Source organism: Cyphomyrmex costatus, unplaced genomic scaffold (assembly GCF_001594065.2).
Source record: "Cyphomyrmex costatus isolate MS0001 unplaced genomic scaffold, Ccosl1.0 scaffold164, whole genome shotgun sequence".
In the NCBI taxonomy this organism is placed as follows: domain Eukaryota; kingdom Metazoa; phylum Arthropoda; class Insecta; order Hymenoptera; family Formicidae; genus Cyphomyrmex; species Cyphomyrmex costatus.
Window position 1 is genome coordinate 767001 of NW_017275653.1, and position 22429 is coordinate 789429.

The window sequence follows — 22429 nt, forward strand, 5'->3', positions numbered from 1 at the left end:
AATATATCTATCAGATATTCTAAATGTGTCTGGTATATATTTATAATTATTATTTTAATACTGTTATTTTCTCTATTTTTAATATTAAAGATATTTTGGCTGCACATTAAAAATATCAGTCAAAATAAGTTATTATAGCCAATATATCATTCAATATATTTTGATGATATATTAATCTGTGAATATGCTCTGAAATCAACTGCAAAACAAATAATTTTGCTTATATAATGGTTTTATGCAACAAAATATATAACGATATTTTTTAGGTCAATCACTTTTAAACAAATGGTGAAAGAGAGAAAGATTCTCTATCAAGGAAGATTTATCATATCAATTTGTTACAGAATATATAAAATATACAAAATTTTCATTTATTTGATGATTAATCTGATAGCTACAATAGAGTTTTTCTTTTTCGAAATATACTGCGCACATTGACCAAAACAACTACAACGTTTCATAATTATATAGTTCATAGATAATTCGTTAATTATACTTTTTTGAACTTGAGACATACAGGGGATGCGTATTCATGGAAAGCAAGCAATAGTAAAACGCGTTGTAAAAATAACATAACTAAAAGATAAGCAGACATAATATCTATGCAATAAAAATTGCGTAAATTATTTTACGCTTCACGTCGTTCTCTATAATCTTTTCTTGGATATTATTATTTTTGTAGGAAATCTCTATATTTCTTACAGGATATAATCTTACAAAGAACATAGAGGATTCTATAAAGAATTTATTTTGCTTTTCTTCAGGATGGCACTTAACGAAATATTATAGAACGAATAAAAATTATAAGTAAAGATAGATAAAATATACATATACCTTACATTGCTGCAAAATATATTAAATATACAACATTAAGAAAACATGATAAAACGGATAAGCATACGTAAGCGTTTTTGAATTATGTTAAGATAACTCAAGGATGTAGAGATAATACGTATTTGCATAAATTGTGAAAATTCTATTTCCCACCAGTTTAGAAGTTCACGACTTACTTATACACACAGGATCGAAACAACTTCAATTCGCGAACTCACTAAGTCGTTAAACTAACAATAAGAGTTAAACTGAAAGGTATACAGTACTTGTTCTCCGTTATTAACAAGAAGCTGTAAAATTGAAAAGTGACAGTTATTGTATATGTAGCAAATATATATATATCTAATATTTCGTTTTCTTCTACCGTTTAAGCATTCCGTCGAATTAACGCCAAATTATGTGCAATTTGTAGCGATTCGCATGCTTTGGTTTCAAGAAAAGAAACGTGCTTCGTTGGTGATGAACAATAATTGCGAGTTCGAGAGAGAGAAATATCTATTTACGAATTTTGCCGAATTTCAAACTATTTCAAATCATATGAGTTATGCATAATATATAGTTTGTTTTTTAACAAATTTCTTCCAGATTCTGAATTTATTGCCGTGTTATTGTAATTTCTTAAATTTATCCAATTGTTCATTATTTACAATCGATAATACGCACGTGTGTCTTTTATATTTTATGCATATCTTATTTAACAACTTATCTACAAATTGCTGGCCATTAATTCGATTAGAAATAGTTAATTTAGCGTGAATATATCCACTTTAAGCTTCCGAGCCAGAAATAACAGTCGATCAATGTCGAATCGATGTTGATCAACATCCCAATTAGCATACCATATTTAAGAAACATTTTTTAAATGTTTATTCAATGATTTTACAACTATTGTACATTAAATAAATATTTAAAAAATATTTTTTGAATATGGTATGCTGATTGGGATCGATTGACCTGCAATTATTTCTGACTGGATTGTGTTTTGTTGACAAAGCCTCCTAATTAATAATATGTTAATAATTTGCTTACAAATTATGTTAATAAATTCAAAATGTTCAGCTAATCGGTACTAACTACGCATTAAGCTTGTATTATTTTAATGAAGAGCTTGCCGATATTAATTATATAATACTAAACTTATTTTAATAAATTAATAACTAACGTCTTTACCTTGGTCAGTTCTTGTGCCACCAATTTGCTATCAGATTGTCTCTCAGCAAGCTTTACACGATAATTTAAGTTGTTGTAATAGTATTTGCCACCAATTTACTGACATTGAATATATTTAACATACAGAATTTGAATCAAATTTAATACCTCTTTATTGACAAAATTTATAGTAAACATTTGATAAAATTTGTTTTCAACAGATTTGGTTAATTGGATATTACCGTTATAAGAAGGTTAAACGATATAGAACATATATAAAGTTAAACGACGTAAAACAGTCTCGTTAAAAGAAGCATAAAAGCTTTTTGATGCGCGCAGAAGCGATAGAGAATTCGTCACCGTCAGTTGGCCGGATGTGTGTGACGATAATCGGACCAGTTACACAAGTCGGTCCACATGTGCGAGGCAATTTTGTTGCTCGTACATGCAATCGTACACTCGTCTGAAACATGCGTTATTGTGCTAATCCGTTGCGTTAATCTGCGAGTCCAGTTTTTTGCCTATATAAGTGAAACTTTCTATAAACAGGAACGATTATTTTTATTTTAAAATGAGATGAAAATGAGAAAAGTGAGCAAATTCACTAGAATGTTTATAATTTAATTAGTTAATACCTAGTGAATTTCTTTAGTTTTGTGATTTTCACCTCTTGTTTCAAATACACAATCGACCCCCACCCCTCGTAGGTCATATTAGTTTCAGCTATACTCATGTCTTATCAGACGAGACACGGGGACGTTATTGATTGGGCAATCAACATAGATCGGAAGGATCTCATTCCTTAAAAGGTGGTCTACCAGGATTGAGCGAGCAGAACGCGATAACATATTTCGAAGAGCAGTGGCGATAAAGGAATAAAGGGAGATGTTTGTAACCGAAGTTTTAGCGATCTTCACCATTTTTCTTATTATTTTAATATTACAACGGAAAGCAAAGAGCCCGCCAGGTAATTAATATTTTGATCTTTATCTTTACGAGAGTGAATTTAAAAATAAAAAGCACTATGTTCTGTGAAATAAAATTTTATATATAATACTTAATTTTTTATTTTAATTTTTCGATTATTGGAAAAACATTTAATAATGGCTGATAAAGTATTTCTCGCGTAAACGGAGATATCTTTTATTTGTTAATATATTAAAATTCAATGTTACATTTTAATAGAAAATGTGTAAAGGAGAAACTAGAAAAGATCCGTGTTAAATTAATTGATATATAAAAAGTCGAAACGATATTATATTAAAAATTATTATAGAGATATATAATATATGTGATCTCTCTTTCTATCTAAGTAATTAAATAAAATTAAAAGTTTAGCATTAATTCTTACTAATTAATTTAATAATTTTCTTAATTATGGATATTATATGCAGAGATTTGCTAGATATGCTAGATATAAATTTTTAATCATTAATCCTTCAGAATATTTACTTTAATATTTTATTTTATTATTATTATTTTCTTGTTAAAGCGAATTAATGAAAACGCGTTAATTTATAAATTCATAAATGTAGGCATTCCATAAAAATTTTAAATGATAATCATAAATTAAATGCTTATTTAATAATTTGTAATCATATTAGGATTTATTTCGGAGCTGTATTTACATAAGATATGTAAATGTTGTTTCACATTTTGTTCCATCATGTTATTTATTATTAACAAAGAAAAGCAACGTGTTTTTTTTTTAAAGTTAACTTATTCGTTGAAAATTCACAAAAAATTTTAATTAATAGTTCACTATTCTTGTGTGACTTACTAAATTTATATAGTACATTGTTTATAAAATATTGTATAAAATATTTTTTACTGCTTTTAACAAATTAAAAAAAATAAGAAATAATAAGGCTCTATATGTATAAAACAATATAAATATAAATAGGGCAAAGAGCCAAGTAAATTAACGAACTATTTAATTCAAACATCATACAAACGTTTCGACTCCGATAGGGTCATTTTTAATGTAACAAAAAAAAATTGAAAGGTATTATAAATTAAAATAACAATTGCAAACATTCTTCGTTAAGTATAAATATTCTCAATTCGGTAAGATTCAGTCAATGTTGGTGTCGTATGCATAATTAATCCTTGTCAAAAATAAAAGAAAGAGAAGTAACAAGTCATAAATAAAATAATCTCTTCAGTCATTATATTAAAACAGTATAATTAAAAATTAAGAAAGATAATTTGCAATTACCAAATCAAGTACTGATCATTGTGATTACAAATAAGATAATGATAAGATAATTATTCGTTTGTATGATGTATGATTGTTTGAATTAAATAATTCGTTAATTTATTTGGTTCTTTGCCCTCTTTATTTTTATATTAAATTTAAAAGTTTATAGTAATGAGTATAAAATCATGCGTATTACACATTGAGTGAGATAAAAGGTAATTTGAACATAATTCAAGGTAAACTTAAAATTGACTTCATTGCAATTACAATTATGAAGAGGATGTGAAATATGAAAGATAATAAATAATTACTAATAATAAAATTTCGTTTCAATATTCTATGAAATACACTATGTTTTCGCTAAATCTATCCAGCATTCGTGGTATATGCTCTTTTTTAATTCCTTTGTTTATAAATATTATTAATTTGGTGTCTTTGATAATTTATAAATTTAATCGTAAATTTAGTTCTATAAATCTAATTGAAGCAAGTCTAGCTAGAGTCTAAAATAACAAATAAAAATTAGCAAATTACCAATATGTAGGTAAATTTCTTTTCTATCAAAATTTATTTTTCAACAAATCATCTCAAACAATCACATATTTTTTATTTATTAAATATCTTGATTCAAAATTAATATAGAAATGAAATCTGTTCTTTGTAATTAGAAAGCATTACAATATAATTTTCTATATTTATAAAAAAAGTTGACGTATTCAGAAGTCAAATTAATTAAGTGTGTTTCAATGAGAGCCTGATGGGTTACTTTTTAACAATATAAATTAAAATAAACCAATTAAATTTTGCGATAATATACGCGAAGTAATCGTCATCTTCGAAAATTGTGAATCAAAAATATATTTAAAGAAATGTGAATTTTAAAGAATTTAACACAAGAAGTGATTTTTGGAATTGTTAATACGATAGTTCAGTATCTAATTTCCATATTCAAGAAGCCATAATTTTTAGGTCCCTTTCCATGGCCGATTTTTGGAAATCGGTATTATTTAGCAGAATTAACGCGCAAATTCGGTGGACAGCATCTCGCCTTTCTGGAACTCAGCAAGATATATAATAGCAATATTATAAGTTTACGTTTAGGTACCGATAATGTAATTGTTGTCACGGACAGTAAACTTGTACACGAAGTATGTCTTAGTGAAAATTACGACGGACGTCCTTGGAATGAATTTACCAAGTTAAGAAATATGGGAATGAAGAAAGGTAACGAATCCAATCAGAATTCATTACATTAGTATGAAAAAAAATTGTTAAAAAAATTTTTATTTTCCTTTCATATTTACATTTCAATAATACAAACAAATTACAATCTCATCAAATACATACAGATCAATATTTTAAATATTGAGATTATAATAATCAAATTCGCGCTATAAAGAGACAAAAAGCTAATGGACGTAAAGATTATAACAAAAGGAGATTACTACTAGCTGAAACCTTGATGACCCACATATTACATGATTTTATTTGATTTCACATTTTATCTCATTACAAATAATTTTCTTCACTATATATGAAGTCATTTGGTAAAATAAATGATTTTATTTATTTAATATTACACACTGATTTAGTTTTTATGTTCGCATATTATAATTATCGAAGTATACATAGGAATTTTATATGAATTTTATAATGATTTCGAGGATTCTACCTCATAATTACATTAAAGTGATTACTCCCTCGGATTACAAGAAGCCTTAAAGACCTCTGATTAATTATAAATCATTAAATTAGGGATCACGATGAACGACGGCGCGGAATGGAAGGAATTGCGTTCTTGGTCAGTGCGTGCTCTAAGAAACGTTGGATTTGCCAGGCAAACAATGGTGGAACTGATCGAAGAGGAGATGACGCTCATGGTGGAAAAACTGTCAAGCGGTGGCGTGCGGCAAATACGATCCGCATTCGCGCCCGCCGTGATAAATGTCCTTTGGATGCTGATTACAGGACGGAAAGCATCCGAGAATGTCCCAAGGTATACATGTGTGAAATTGTCGACAATTGAAAAATACGTTTCCTAAGCAGCGCGGCACTTCCGTATATTTTACTTCCGGAGAACTCGAGAAAGGAAGTTGCGATCCTGCGTTGTCTCATTGACTCCGTGATTACTTGCAGGTTGCATAAATTCCTGAATTTGATGGAACGTCGCGCAGAACAGTTCGATTTGACCGGCGGGGTTCTAAGCGCTTTCCCCTGGCTGCGTTACATCGCGCCGGAGATGACGGGTTACAACTTCCTTGTTAGATTAAACAATGAGCTCAAGAACTTCCTAATGGTGTGTGACTGTTTTTTTTTTTTTTTTAATGTTAATTCAATTTTTTAGCTTCTTATTAACGCGCCATACTTCGAATCTGTATAGGACACTATCAACGAGCACAAGGAACGGTACGTCAAGGGAAGCGAGGTAGACTTTGTCGACTTGTTTCTCCAGGAGATGTACAGCAACAAGGAGCAGCATGACAAAGTCTCTGTGTTTTCAGGTGTGAGCCCAGTTGCTTTCTATTACCGGAGCGACGTCCAGAGAACACTTCTCGCAATTTTCTCGGGTGTTCGCAAGGAAATTAACGCTTCCTCCCGCGTGCCCAGTCAGTGCGTTAATGAAAGCACCGTGCACGTGAGAGAAAGCGTTCTCTTTGCGAGTCTGCTCGTCCGACATACGCGTGATCATCTCTTCTGTTCTATTCAGACGACAATCTACTTGTGACGTTGATCGACTTCTTCATCGCCGGCATCAGTACCACGACAGCGACGTTGGATAATCTCTTTTTGCAAATGGCCAATCACCAGGACGTACAACGTAAGCTACACGAGGAGATCGACGCTGTGATCGGTCCACATAGGCTCCCCAAATTAGAGGATAGAATCAAGTATAACAGCATTTTTTTTAAAAGGAGCACAATGCTTCTTTAAATTAATTTTTCGTAGGGGAGACATTACTTCTCTTATTCGATGAAATACAATAAATTAAATTATAAGACTTCTATTATTCAATAAAATCGAAAATTACCAAAGGGTGATTTGGAAGACAGAATGCAATAATTAATTAATTTTATTATTGTTAAACATCAATGTAACAATTCAGAATTGTTTTATGTCGATATTTGTCACATTAAATTATAATAAGATTAATTAATTATTGCGCTCTGTTTCCCGCGCCGACTTCAAATAGCCCTTTGATAATTATTTTCGAGTCTCTTATACGATTCTCCTATGCAAGAAATTACTCAAACGTTCAATTTGAATTTCAAATTAATTATAGAATGCCCTTCACGGAAGCAGTATTAACTGAGTGTCAACGTTTATGGCCCGTCACACCTGTAATCGGGCCACGTCGCGTTCTTAAGGATACAGTTCTCGGCAACTATATGATATCAGAGAATACAACGATCTTAATGAATATGTATTCAAACAATGTAGATCCAGATTTCTTCCCTGATCCGAGATCATTCAGACCGGAGAGGCATTTAAACAAGAATGGTGTTTATCAACTACAAGAGAATATTATACTATTCGGAAAAGGTCAGGATAAATTATTTTAAATATTCTTTTAATTTAAACATTCCTTGTAAGAAACGAATTTTACGAAAAGAATAATAGCTGAAATAGTTAGATGTGCACGAAAATTCTTTTGCGAAGGAATCGCTTTATTTGAGTACGTCATTGACGTGTGTAATTGCGTTTAAATCATTCTTGTATACATCGTGATGTATGTACATACATAATTACGATAACACTTTCTTGTTTTCTTTCCTGATGCTTCTCGATTGAAAGGTCGAGCACATGCCTTTCACATTAAGGAAAAGGTGAACGATACTCTCTCAATGTAACGCTTGCGCGACATCCTCTGCCCAACGGATAGTAGCGATCAAATTGAAACCTCGTGAATCGATTATTTCAATACATACTTTATAATCCAAAGAGAAATATATTTTTTTTTCCCTCAGGGAAGAGAAGATGCCCCGGAGAAGCTTTGGCAAAATCAGCTACGTTTCTTTTCTTTGTCAGGATAATGCAGAGGTTTGAATTACTTCCAGTGCCAGGTAAAGGATCTATTCCAATAGAAATAATGGGCGGACTCATACATGGGCCAAAACCTTATGATATGTTAATTGTGCCAAGATAAGATAACACACATACATTATTCGTAATATCTATAAGATATGTTGAAAATTTTTAGCAATTCAAATTAATTTTAGCAAATTGACAAATGTAGAATTGATTACGTTAAAATATAATTTTTCGTTTCAGTTGTATTTTGTTACACTCTTTTGAAATTTGTATATATACAAAAAAAGGGCTAAAAAAGAAAATCTGTATAAATAGATTTTAGAAATTAATTTGCATCTGCTTTTTTTCAAAAATTCTATTTTTTTAAAATAGTATTAAATCACTATATGTAAAATAATATACTGTACAAAAATTTACTGATGTATGTATGAATGTTACACTATGAATGTAAATATTTATGAGCTTTACTAGGGATTAAAGTATTGTGTATATTAAACGCATTTTGTTACAATTTTATTACAAGACTCTTTTAGTATATTTTATTACAATTTCATTATACGAGCTAAAAGGAAACAACAAGTCAAGTTCTGATATCATGTTATAGACGGAGAAAGAAATATCGGCTATACTTCCTTCAAGTGGAACACACGATGCATCTTTCTTGTATCAGATCGCGCGAGAGCTGGCAAATTGCTAGAAATGCGCGCGGCATTTCTATTAACTTACGTTAGTTTATTGATTGTCATCTACCTTTCATACTCTAGCATTTCAAACCGCACGAATATAAGTAATCGAAATCACTTGGTTGCGTCGTTAAATTTATCAGGAAACGTTCTGTAATGCTGCGAATAAAATACATTATATATAAATATATATTATATATAAAGAATATATATAATATTATTTTTAATTATATGGTATATATATAATTAAAAATAATATTAGAAATAACTTTTAAAATGTTATTAATTATATTAAAAATAATTATTTAAATATTTAATTTAAAAATTATATGTAACGAGATAATATATCTCCTGTCTAAAGAAGCACTTTCGTTTGTTAGTCTTTCTGCATCTCTTTTACGCGGAAAGAATGGTTTTATTGAAGTATCTAAACGTTAGATACAGATTTGAAAATAATTTTGTTAAACTATTTTCAAATTAGTAAGTAAAATAATTCTTTCTTCGTTGATTGCTTCGACTATCGCTCCAAGTTGGCATATACATATACTACATATGGTAATTTGTAATCGCCTTGTTTCGTATTATGTATAATGTGTTATGTGCATTACGTGTCACGTATTACGCGTAGCGCGAGCTGTTTGACAAAAAGATTTCCGTTAACTGATCCCGTACATGGCGGTCCGACGTTTGCGAATAACGTTTATTGATTCTATGCCGTGAAAGTTTTGCTTTTACTCGCATGTTTTACGAGTTCAACGAAATCGAGCCTCTTCGTAGAAGTCCAAATGTACCGTCATGTGCTCGCGCGGGTCACGTGGCGATCATCACCGAGACTGAATCTTCTCGTCAGCTTGAGGTAGTACGGTTTCGGCGACACGGTAAAGCCGTCATAGCCGTTCAGGTCCGGCTTGCTGTGCTCGGCTGAGATCTCTATGTCAAAATAATGCACGACGTAGGTGAAGAACAGGAACAACGTGGAGCGCGCCAGCTGCTCGCCCAGACAGCGTCTCTTACCTGAAATGGGAAACAATCACCTGCATTCCCGCAATTAGTTCCAAACAATGGCGAATTGATTATCTTTTCCATATCTTCGCGAAGGTTAAAAAATTTGCGCAATATGGAGAGAGGAGAGAGAGAGAGAGAGAGAGAGAGAGAGAGAGAGAAAAAAGTGGTTGGGTAGAAATGACTTTTGCGTGAATATAATGATTGGGAAAGTGGGACATTAACGGCTACATTTCGACGTGTTGATTGTGTCTCTTCCTTTATTGAAATTTACCTAAACCGAAAGGCAAACCGTAGTTGTTCCGACGGAATTGTCCCTGCTCGTCTAGAAATCGTTGCGGTTGGAATTCGTTCGGTTGTTCCCAGTACGCCTTATCGTTGTGAGCACTATGATAGTCAAAGAGAACAATCGTGTCCTGCATGCAAAATAACGATATTCTTGTAGTTTAGGCGCATAATATAATACAGTGTTTCAAATATTTAAAATATAATGATTTATCGGTAATACATTAATCAGCAAACTTTGATATGTTTTCTTATAGATGGACTCGAGGAGAATCAGTAAAAGTATGAAGTGTGTGCATAATTTATTTTAGGATTAAATATATTAAGGACACTTTAGCAACATTAATTCCTATATATTTCTGAAGCTCATTAGTATAATTATTTATAATCAAAGATACGGTCTATATTACCTTGGGTATTCGATAACCATTTATAGAAACATCCTTCGCGGTTGTATGAGGTACGCCGAGTGGAGCCAAAATCAGATATCTTTGTGCCTACATTAAATATATCATAATCATGTCATTTACGTTGTTGTCGGATATTATAGTATTTAAACATTTTCTCAATTATCATCATCTATTTTTATTGATAATTATATGTTTTATTAGAATTATTTAAACTATCTATTACATAGATATATTATAAGATAAACACGTTAATTGAATCACAATAATTATTTTTTAATGAACATTTTTTCTGACCAGTTTAAATTATTATTGAAATCAAATAAGTATAAAATTGTATTTTTTTTTTTTTAATACATAAAAAACATCTCAACAGTATATTTTGTTCAGATTTTTCTGTAAAATATTAGCTGTCGAATAAGTTATATACTTCATCGTGACAGGTTTGTACATAATAGTCTCTATATTTTCTGTAGTTTATATCTCCTCTGTCTTACATTACCTCGGCTAAGAAAGCTTCCGTTATTGGCAAGGATGATAAATCATTCTCGGTTGGAGCTCGTGACCTACCCACGACACTATCCAACTCGGACTGTAGTACTCTCAACCATTTGGGATTCAGCGACAAGAAGAGAAATATATGCGCTAAGGTGTCACTGGTCGTCTTTGACCCGGCCAAAAAAAGATCGAGGCACAGTATCAATAAATTCTCACCTGCAGTGTGAAACGTGCGGCGCACGTGTGTCAAAAGTAATTTATTACTTACTTATTTCGTCATCGTACAACGTTCAAATTTACTTATTAATTTGAGAGAAGAAAAATATTTAACACGATCGTATATTCTTTTTGTATTATGTAATTTCAATTATTGTTACGAGGTACAGGCATAATTTTGTCTTTCAAAACTTTGCGAAAATATTTCAGACAACTTCAACAATCAACGCAAGGATTTTGAGAACAAATAAAATTTAATATATATAAATAAAATTGTTAATTTAATTTAGGCAAGAGAATACTTAGTAAGTTTGACATTGTACGGTGCAACTTACGATCAAAAATCGTATTCTTTTCATTCTTATCGTTTTTACGAATCTCCAAAAGGAACGCATCAATCAAATCTCGTGGCTGATCATTGGACAGCTCTCTCTCGTGTATCTTGATCTCCTCATCGATGAAGCTCCACAGATTTTCTAAAATCTCCATTAGCTCTTTGTATCCTAATAATTCCGGGATCACGAAACGCAAAAGAGGCATCTGCGAAACCGCTCCACCCATGGTATCCATTAATCTATGTATCAAAAACGATATTTAATTTTGCAAAAATAATTATCTTATTGAGTTTTGTTAAACAACAAATTCAGACAGCATACAATATTTATAGAATATTTACAAAATATTTGTAAGATTTATTTTTAATATTTTGTAAATATTATTTTTGTGGTCTTATAGAATACACAGATTATAGATATTTATTATAAAAATTATAAAATGGTTATCATGTATATTGTAATAAATGCTATGAAAATATTTAATAAGACATTATAGTCTCAGTAAAATATATTTATCTATATTTTTCATAAATATTATATAAAACATTTAGTCTATATTTTAATAACGTTTTTAAATAACGCTTATAGATACAAAATATGTATAAAATATTTATATAATATTTCCAAAAATAAATAATGTTAAATATCTATGAATATTTATTATAAATATTATGTGCTGTCTGAAAAGGATTCTCATCAGGATTTACTTGAAAGAATCGTGAACCAACGCAAGTGCTTCTTGTAGCTTTTGGTCCTCGTACTGAAATCTGTGCCCAGCAATCATGAACCACAGTGAATTGATCACCGCAACATCGAAAGCCGTATGCATCATCACCGCGCTACTCTCGCTCATTTGTTGCAGATGATCAACGAGATTACGAGCCTCTAGAGCCAATTGTTTTTTCATAATTGACTGACCTATACCGAATGTCCGTAGATGCCGCATCGTAAATCTACGAGTCTGTGCCCACATGGTGCCCTCGGTGAACAGAACACCTTGAATAATAAACGCCGCTTGAATATAATAGAATTGAATGACGGAGATACCGAAAACTCTTTATGTATTGTGTCAAATTGTTGTTAAAACAGTGAATAATTTTCAGAAATTTTGAATTCATATTAATTTCAAACGGTATTAATTTCGTTTACTACATTATACGTATAGCTAGGCATACCTTTTCTCTTCCCGAACGATCGTACTCTAAAGAAAAATCCGTCCGGCCGGCTGTTGAATTCTTCTTGGAGAAGAGTCTTCTTTACCAGATCATATGTCGAAATCACCACCACCTTTTGACCTCCAAGCTTTAATCCTATTACAGGTCCATACGTACGTACCAGGTCTTGTATGGCCAGATAAATGTATCCGTGTTTCGAGCGTAGCCATGAGAACTTCAGAAAACATCCGAATAATGGTATCCACAATGGGCCTTTATAGCAAATACAGAGAGAGATTGTTACATAATCAAAAACATTAATATAAAGTCTTTGGTATTTTTGTTCAGCAAAAATATAAAAGATCATTATGTATATCGTTGTTAAATGTTAATATTGAAAACGAGTTGATTAGATTTTTAGATCTAGAGAAATAGTTCTATCTCACAAAGAAAACAATAGTTGCAAATTAAACATTGTGTTAAACGCAGTCATTATTAGAATACTTTTGTATTTGAACTTTAAATTACAATTCTTGTAAAGTAAAATAAAATTAATTTTAATAATTGACTGAGACTTGAGCGCATCAGATATCATTTTATGACGTCATATGATAATAATTAGTATTTTCTTATACTTTTATCACGTAATACACGAGATAACATTGACTAATAAACTAAACACTCACTTCGGGAAGTGATTCGAGACTCAAAAAGAAGGAAAAAAGCTATATAAATATAGGAAATAAGTTGTTTTCGAGTTATTGCCACTTTTATGTTAAAAATATCGTGATTTATTTTTCATAATTATAATTTATTTCATAATGCTTTAACATAAATGACTTCTTTGATCCGAAATAAAGTTATTTATAAATATTAAATTATTTTGTAAACTTATTTATGTTAGAACACCCACCCCATGAAATAAATCATAATTATGAAAAATGATTTAGGATTTTTTTAAACATAAAAGTGGCAATAATTCCAGAAAAACGATTTATTTCCGGATAACTTTGTTTGGTTCCCTAAGTGAGACAGGCGATTTTCCGAACACCCTGTATATGACGAAAAAATTTCGACAATAAATTTATCTCGCAATCAAAATCTCTATTTAAAAAAGAAAAGTCATCTATGACGAAACTGTGTGAATTCTAGAAATCGATTAAATATTCAAAACTCTGTACGCTCTTCAAGGTTCTATAACTTTCTCTCGAAAAGATCGGCTTTCTGAATTAGATACTTTCAGAGAAATTAACTTGTAATGTCTGTGACAAGATACGTCTTTTAATCTATCAACATATCTTTACAGCGTCAAATATGCATGTGAAAACCACAAAAATGCAGTAATCGTGTGAACGTTTGAGCACTAATTACTCGTAAATTGAACACTTCGCGAGTGTCACGTTATTGTTGAGTTTTGCGCTTCACTTACCAGGTGGATAATTTCTCGGTTTAATGCAATCATGGATGCAGCAGAAGCAAATGAAGGTGGAGAGAAGAATGATTGTCAAGTACAGCATGTTCCAAGATACGGCACTCGGCAACTTCTTCCACAATAGTTTATATAGATCTGCGTTCTCTATACGTATACATATGTATATATATATATATATATATATATATATATACGATACACATCACAATACATGTACATATTTACATATGTAACAAAGCAACCTATAAGCTGCTAGTTATAAGAATTCTTATCAGAACGACCTTACGACCCGAAATAAAAATGTCGTTCTCGAACTGCCACTTTAGAGAGAGGGAGTTATGTATCCTGAAATCTCTAGGTTTTGAAACATGACAATATGTTTCTTTGTGTAATTTAACTGATGAGACGTTTTCGACATGCTATTGAAGAAATTTGATATTGATAAAAAATAGCGAAAATCCATACTTTTAATTGCATTAACTGATTTTAACACAAAAATTTATTTTTCGAATAATATTTCAAGTGTAAATGTTATTTTCTTAATTTTAAAATACGTGCGTTAACTGTCGAAAGTTATAAACGATCAAGAGACACACAATCGAGAACGTTACTGATGAAATTAAATTAATTAGTGAGTTTGGATCGTTTCCTTTGGCAAGTTCCCGTGGAGAAAACGAATCCGGACTAATTCGTTTGGAAATAATAAGATTGCCAGGCGATATCCTTGATTATAATTTCTGGTGAAAATCAAGTCGAGGTGACGCCGGTAGCACATTGTTCTCTCCCGTGAGAAATATGCGATACCTAGAAATCTTCTATTATGTTGTAAAATGTCTGTTATCACGATAATCGGCCACCGCGCTTACAGATCCTAATTTGCATATGAATGCACACAGTGCCAAAACAACTAATAAGAAAAGAGTGAGTTGGCCTTGAGTATGTTAGTCTATAAGCTGACTGTTTGTTGCTCTAGAGTCCTGTATATATATTATATATATATATATATATATATGTATATATAAAGACAGAAAAGACTTCGGACTTCCACTATCAAAATTAATTCCAAACTCGTTAGATGCAAAAATAAGAATAACAGAAAGCAGACAACCGTGAGGAATATTTTACCTCGATCGAGCCTTCAATATAACGATGTTTAGCATTTTTTAATGAGATGTATATGTATACATATATATCTCCACTGCGGGCTCAATATACGGCTGCATTAATTAGGCAGAGGCATTATCAATCAGAAATTGCGACGTCAAAGTCGTTTCTCTCTTTATATATAGAATTTTATTTGTTATGCTTCGAAAAAAGTCAAGCAACGTTACAACTACAAAAGAACAGCCATAAATCCTAAAGAGAAGTGCCTTAATTATGCGCATATTCCGCATTTACGACGCTATTAAGCGCAGGAACTAGCAATGAAACATGCGAGACCGTGAAAGCTCGAATACAAATCTTTTTGGAAATTTCTGCAAAACGGAACTTCCGTAAAGGAAGACGACAGAAGATGACGTTGCGTGACTCCCGCGAAATTTCGTAAGCGCGCGAGGGATCTGTCGGATCTGAGAAACTGATGAGAGTCGTACGACATCAGACGAAAGTGAAAATACTTCCTGTCTGTCATATCAGGGAAACGACATACCAGGGAAACGTATCCCGATTTCTCTAAAATTCCCTTCTCTTCTTTTCTTTCCCTTTCTTTTTATTTTCTCGTTCATCGCGCGAACGAAGAAAAGCCCACTCTTCCGTAGTTGGCGCCAGTGAAATCCCATCGTCACCGTCATCAATCGAGCGGAGTCTGCATCGTGCAATATGGTGCGGTCGTACCGGGACAGCACGGTGGCATGGATTAATTTATATCGTTGTGTGGGTGCACGGATACTTTCTCCACGGTCGAGGTCCTCTACATGCTGGTCGCCTCTGCCTTCCATAACAGACTCCACTTTCTCCAATTTCGCAGGAATACGTGCGCGTATTCACGTTGCGTCATCTTCGCTTCATAAGTTTGCGATGATGGCGATTTGCTTTGGAATTGGAGTGACCATTTAGATAGTTTATCTTTTGAGGAAACGGTTATCGTAACGATTTGATACAAAGCTCTCAACATCGGCTTTTTTTCCCGACATATATGATATAAAAGAGAGAAGAAAGTCAACGTTCAACTTAATCGACTGTGAAAAAAGAGGAAACATTATATTTTTAGAGTCGTCATTACTTTTAAAATAAAAAATAATTGATTCGTTTATCATGATTGTCAGCATCTGTTTTGATTATAGTATAGCATATTTCTTTTTCAAATGTTCCGTTAAATTTATCAAGTTACTTATATTTCAAAACTTTTATCGCTTATAAGAGATAACGGACGTATTATTTATCGTTTGTTTTATGTAAAGGAATTTCAGATAATGTTTCTTATATCGTTCAATTATCCCTCTTGGTGTGTAATTTAATTTGTTCGCGTTTATCCTGTTTACTATGAGTGCTTCCGTAATCAATGAAATTATATGCAATGATAAAGTTGGATATGTAGTAAGATATAGGCATCGGTGCTTTCTCTCATTCAATGATAATTTGTTGTACTTCTTTCTAGAAATCTAAAATAGAAAATTAAATCTAAAGTTTCATGTTTGCAACAATAATAAGAAAAATCAGACAAATAAGAACAAATAGTTGTAAATGTAATGTTTGATAAATATAATGTTTTAATTACATTATTAGCAAAGAAAATGACTGAATAACTTTTAGAAAGCAAATGTAACTTGTCTAAAAGTGTATGCTAATTATATACACTTACTGCACAATGAATATTCAATCGTATTTATACTGAACGCATTCGACGTCTTAAATTTTCTTCGTTGAATTCATTCAACGTATACACATTTCCGAATATGTAGAAAATAAAAATGTGCACAAAATTGTTTTTTCTGTTATTAAAAATGTTTTCTAAGTTCCACTCTCGTCATGTATATCTGACTTATCTTTATTCTATTATCGTATCTCCCAGACAGAATAGAATATTTATAAAATACTTAAATATTTTATAAATATTCCGTGCTGTGTTCGTCTGGGATATCAAGTGAAAGTTTTATCATGGTTTTTGTAAAACATACTTGAAGACAAAGGGTGAAATAACGATAGCCAAAGAATTAACAAAATATTTATAAACTTTATTCGTAACAGTATTAGTTAACAATTGGAGAGACAACAACGTGTATATAAAAAAAGAAAACAAGGAAAGGGGCAAAAAGGTTACGACGTTTCTATAGGTAAAGGAGGTACCTCGAAGGACAGGGAGCGCGTCAGTCAAACAATTTCGAGTAACTTAAGTTTTACACGACCTTATATTAATAATCCTAAGATGTAGTATATACAGCGGCTTATGTTACAGCATTCTCCGGTGGAGATGTTTGTACAAGCATTTTTTTGTGGATTACAGTGCGGATTATTCTGCACGAAAATCTAGCTCTGTCAACGGCTAGGGAATGCAAAGTTGGCTTGGCCTCCGTTTTGATTAACAGGTGGTGGTACTAAATCCTGCGTGATCGTCGGCGAACCTGCTTGGAAAGAATCGGAACTGTCCCATTTGACTTTGTTATTGTCCACCTGACGTTGCTGTACCTGGTGTTGCCGTGGTTGCGCTTGTTGTTGCTGTACCTGCTTGTTCTGCTGGGTTCCTTTCTCAGGACTGTAAGGCACAACTTGAGTGCTCTGAGCCTGTGTGTCTTTACGGTCCCAGCCGTGATGATGATGATGGTCCTCAGTGGGGAACCACTCGGATATCCAAACTGGTTTCCATATCTTCTTCCACGCTGGTACCCAGATTTCTTTCCAAGCAGGCACCCAAATTTGCTTCCACGCTTCCTTCCAAGCGAGCTTCTTGTCGGGGATCCATTCTAGTTTCTTCTCACTCTTCCAGATTTGCTTCCAAGCCTCCTTCCACTCGAGTTTCTTGTCAGGGACCCAGATTTGTTTTTTGGCCGGCTTCCAGATCTGTTTCCAAGCCTCTTTCCAGGCCAGTTTCTTATCCTCTACCCAGATTTGCTTCTTCGCTGGTTTCCAAATTTGTTTCCAAGCCTCTTTCCACTCGAGCTTCTTGTCCGAGACCCAGATCTGTTTTTTCGCCGGTTTCCAATATTTCTTCCACACCGGCTTCCAGATCAACTTTTTCTTCCAAAGATCATGGCTGGTGTATTGCCATCCATGATGATCCGTGCCGTGGAAGTGTTCGCCCGGTATGCCGACCTTCACCCATTCGGGTATCCAGAGTTTCTTCCAAGCAGGGACTTGATATTCTTTCCACACTGGTACCTGAATCTCTTTCCAAACGGGCTTCCAAATCTTTTTCCACGCGGGTACTTGGATGTCTTTCCAAGCGGGTACCTTGATTGGCTGCCATATCGGCTTCCAGATTTTCTTCCAAGCCGGCACCTGTATCTCTTTCCACGCCGGAACTTGAATCTCTTTCCATACAGGCTTCCAAATCTTCTTCCAAGCTGGTACCTGAATTTCTTTCCACACCGCTTTCTGGGTTGGCACCCAAATAGGCTTCCAGATTTTCTTCCATGCAGGTTTCCAGATTTGTTTCTTTGCCGGTTTCCAAATCTTTTTCCAGCCCGGCTTCCAGATTAGTTTCTTCTTCCAGTAGCCTTTATCATGATGATCGTCATGACCGCCATGATGGTCTTCGATTCCTCCGCCGCCAAAATCACCTCCACCTAGATGACCACCGATATCACCTCCATGACCACTAATATCACCGCCGCCTGAGTGACCTCCGATGTCACCCCCAAAGTGACCGCCGACATCGCCACCGCCAAAATGACCGCCACCGTCACCACCTCCAAAATGACCACCTACATCGCCACCTCCAAAATGACCGCCGCCATCGCCACCTCCAAAATGACCGCCGCCATCGCCACCTCCAAAATGACCGCCGACATCGCCGCCGCCACCGAAGTGACCACCAATATCGCCACCCCCATAACCACCGCCGCCATAACTACCACCGTCGCCTCCCCATCGTTTTTGCGCTTCTGTACCGTATCTGTGACAATCATTTAACATCGAAATCTTAATAAACTTTATATTCATATTCGTTATCTTTATCTTTTTTTATATACAGAAAAGTCTTTAAAATCTGTCTATATTTATAAATTATTTTCATTAAAATAAATACAACTTTGAAATGCACCGTAAATCATCAACATTTCGTAATTTACACAGATTAAATCTTTACAACTTAATAAGAAATTTTACAACGTACGCATTATAATCAAATGTGGTTTGGAATAAAAAATTGTCATTCCTTTTATTAAAAATTAAAATGAATTAGGTTAAAAGTATAGGTTTGTAATTCTAAGAATAAAGAAAGAATAATTCAATATAAATAAAATGTCTACATCAGCTTTTCGCAATTGTTAAAACGTAAATTATAAATGGAAATTTATTTAGGCATTATATTTGTATTAAATTCTTTATTAAAATTGTCATACGTACGGAATCTGCCGCTGTGATTTCTGTTGTATTTGCGTTTGATCCACAGCTTTACTCGCCACAAGAACGGTCTGCAGTAGCAGCACTAGCACAGCCTGTAAACAACAAAATTATATAATAATGACATAAATTCATTAATAGTTATTGATAAAAAAAATTGTTTGTCTCTTAAATTTTCTCGTTAATTTTTATTATTTAATATCATTGCGTTAAAATCATAGTGAGTTAAAATAAAAAAATAGTTAGTATTGACAAATTGGGGTAAACGAGAATGTAACTTTTAAAATTTCTCTACAATAAAGTACACATATATTTTAGATATTAGGTAGATAATTTAGATATTAGGTAGATAATTTTAGCGTATAATAAATATGCTGGCTGATAATATTTATTAGAATATATAAATTTTTCTAAATAAAATAAATTAGTTCAAAAAAATTATAAAAAGATTAGCATTTATACATAAAAAGAAAGGCCATAGCTTAGATGTTATTAGCATCTTAAGACATTACCTGAGACAGTCTTAAGATTAAGAACTACACATATCGTCCTAGAATAAGAATCATAAATCCAAAAGTTTATAGATTTGTATATAAATAGAATCCTGTGGAATTTAAAATCACGTATAATTTTGAATTAATAGTCTTAGATCTATCAAAGATAAAAAAAGAAATTATATTGGCAACTAGACTTATAACTCCGTGAGTTTATAAATATACATAATCATTTTTTAATTCACAAAAATATTGGTGCATGTTTGTGACAAATTCTTTGCTTCGACTTGATTATAACAAATGCGCGGTTAAAGATCTAACAAAAGACTTTTATACATCCTGTCCGAAATGGCGATGGTTTATATCCGTCGGGTTGAGCACCACGCTCGTTCAATAAATGACAAACACCGAAGAAGAATATCTCCACGAACTTGAAACAATGCACTTTGGATTTTTTTTTATGTATATTGCGATGCAACCATTTAGATCGCGCCAGTTAATCGTAGAAGATCTGCGCGAGCTGATGACAAGTATGACGGGTGGTAGCATGACTCGGAAAGCACAACGCGCGCGACTCGCACGGAACACCGATTGAAAGAGTGAAAATTGATAGAACAACTGACCGCGCATCCCGGGCGAATCCTCATATTTCTCGCAGTGCCGCCCGTCGGGCTCGGGCCGCGTACTCCTGTTCCCTGGGCGCAGGAAAACGTAGCTTACTTCGTCCAATCACTGGAACGCCGTAGTTATATAGGCGCGTATCCTCCCCCGAAGGCATCACCGCAGGAGCATCATGGTAAGGAAGCAGATCGCGTGAACGGCGGTGATGGCGAACCGTCGACGGTGGAGGTGGTCCCGTCGGGTATCCTACGTAGTGGAAATCGGGGAATTTCATCTGCGAGGTGGTGGTAATGCCAAGTACTGTTTTGGGTCCCGGACCCCTTACAACCGAACCCTCCTCCACCTCCTCCTCTTCCACCATCGTCCTCCTTCTAACACCCCCACTTCCGGAGCGCGACCAGGCCTCTGTCCAGGTGAGCAATATCATCCACTCGGAGAAAGTGATCGAGAGCACGATCCAGTCGAGCAAGCAAGAGCGGTTCCAGTTATTCCCGCGCTTGTGTTTCAACAGCGAAGTTCAAGACTCGCAAGGTTATGCGACAAGGTTATGCCTCGCCTTCACATTATTTCGATATATTGTCGGAAAGAGAAAGAACGGAAACACGCCTAATGCCTTCCACGTTAGATATCTAGAAACAAGGTTTCTTTCTAGCCGAACCGGTCTCTGTCCCATGAGTCTGCTGCGAAAGCTACGCGCTATCTGTTTCCTATTAATAAAAATAAATATATTGGTATACATGGAACATTTAATTATCAATGATAATTTAATATTACAGACACGTCGTGATATTTTTCTAAATTATAACTGGAACCCGAAACAAGTTTTCAGATCATTGATCTCTTTTAATATTAAAATAATATTTTTATATCTAACAGTATGCGAATATTTCTATACATATTTATAAGACATAAATCTTTTTGAAAGTGTTTAAAAACATTTTAATTCCAAATACATATTGTTGAAATACATAAAGAAATCTTAGATCAAGATAAAAATTAAAGAACTCTACTTGCCATATGTAATAAAGCTATCTGTTTCTTGGAAGAATATGAATTTTTGAGCATTAAACCATATCTAATTATAAGTATTTAAGGGCAATTTTTATTATATTTTACATCAAGTAACATTAATTAATAACCATTGATATAAACATTACTATTAGTATGATTGTTAATATAAATATTGGATATATTATTTGTTATATATAAAAAGAAAATTTAATAAAATATAATTACGTAGAAAAAAAAAGAATTTATGTTCTAAATCTTAATACAAATTTCTTTGAAACGTAAACGTTTACTTACAGTAGATAAATATTTACTCAATTAAAAAAGTATATAAATAAATGATTTTTAAACGAATAAACATCTATATTTGCAGTAAATATTTACTTACAACACTATTCAAACAAATAATAAAATTGATTATCTTTATTCAGTGTAATTTAAGTGAAATCCCAGCTTACATCCTATAGCGATTATTGTTTATGTAATCTTCAAAGTGGTGATACGTGTCCAAATGACAAAGCGAAATGAATGTCGTCTATCAAACAAGCGAAATTGGTTGTGAAACGGGATAGGTATTTTAATA

At 33.0% G+C, this 22429-nt stretch overlaps 2 protein-coding genes across 4 annotated transcripts; one reads left to right on the forward strand and one right to left on the reverse strand.

The window, feature by feature from the left end:
- Positions 1 to 1018: 1018 nt before the first annotated feature.
- LOC108771761 (probable cytochrome P450 305a1) lies at positions 1019 to 9054 on the forward strand. Of its 3 annotated transcripts, none has more exons than XM_018537127.1 (10): positions 1019 to 1089; positions 2691 to 2950; positions 5153 to 5407; positions 5939 to 6179; positions 6320 to 6479; positions 6564 to 6684; positions 6891 to 7071; positions 7464 to 7723; positions 8149 to 8244; positions 8817 to 9054. In XM_018537127.1, exons 2-10 carry the CDS (start codon positions 2869 to 2871, stop codon positions 9050 to 9052), a joined length of 1632 nt encoding a protein of 543 aa, XP_018392629.1. In that variant the 5' UTR covers positions 1019 to 1089; positions 2691 to 2868; the 3' UTR covers positions 9053 to 9054. The 3 variants fall into 3 exon arrangements, with proteins under 3 accessions (XP_018392629.1, XP_018392630.1, XP_018392632.1); XM_018537128.1 differs by lacking the exon at positions 1019 to 1089 and adding an exon at positions 2269 to 2574; XM_018537130.1 differs by lacking the exons at positions 1019 to 1089; positions 8817 to 9054 and having other exon boundaries at positions 2269 to 2950; positions 8149 to 8404.
- Positions 8989 to 20923, reverse strand: LOC108771639 (uncharacterized). The gene is made up of 12 exons (XM_018536978.1): positions 20841 to 20923; positions 19727 to 19818; positions 17704 to 19274; positions 14222 to 14368; positions 12814 to 13065; positions 12346 to 12634; positions 11639 to 11877; positions 11092 to 11303; positions 10593 to 10679; positions 10172 to 10313; positions 9687 to 9909; positions 8989 to 9054 (listed from the first exon to the last, which is right to left on the reverse strand). Exons 1-11 carry the CDS (start codon positions 20862 to 20864, stop codon positions 9689 to 9691), a joined length of 3276 nt encoding a protein of 1091 aa, XP_018392480.1. The 5' UTR covers positions 20865 to 20923; the 3' UTR covers positions 8989 to 9054; positions 9687 to 9688.
- Between the last annotated feature and the right edge of the window lie 1506 nt (positions 20924 to 22429).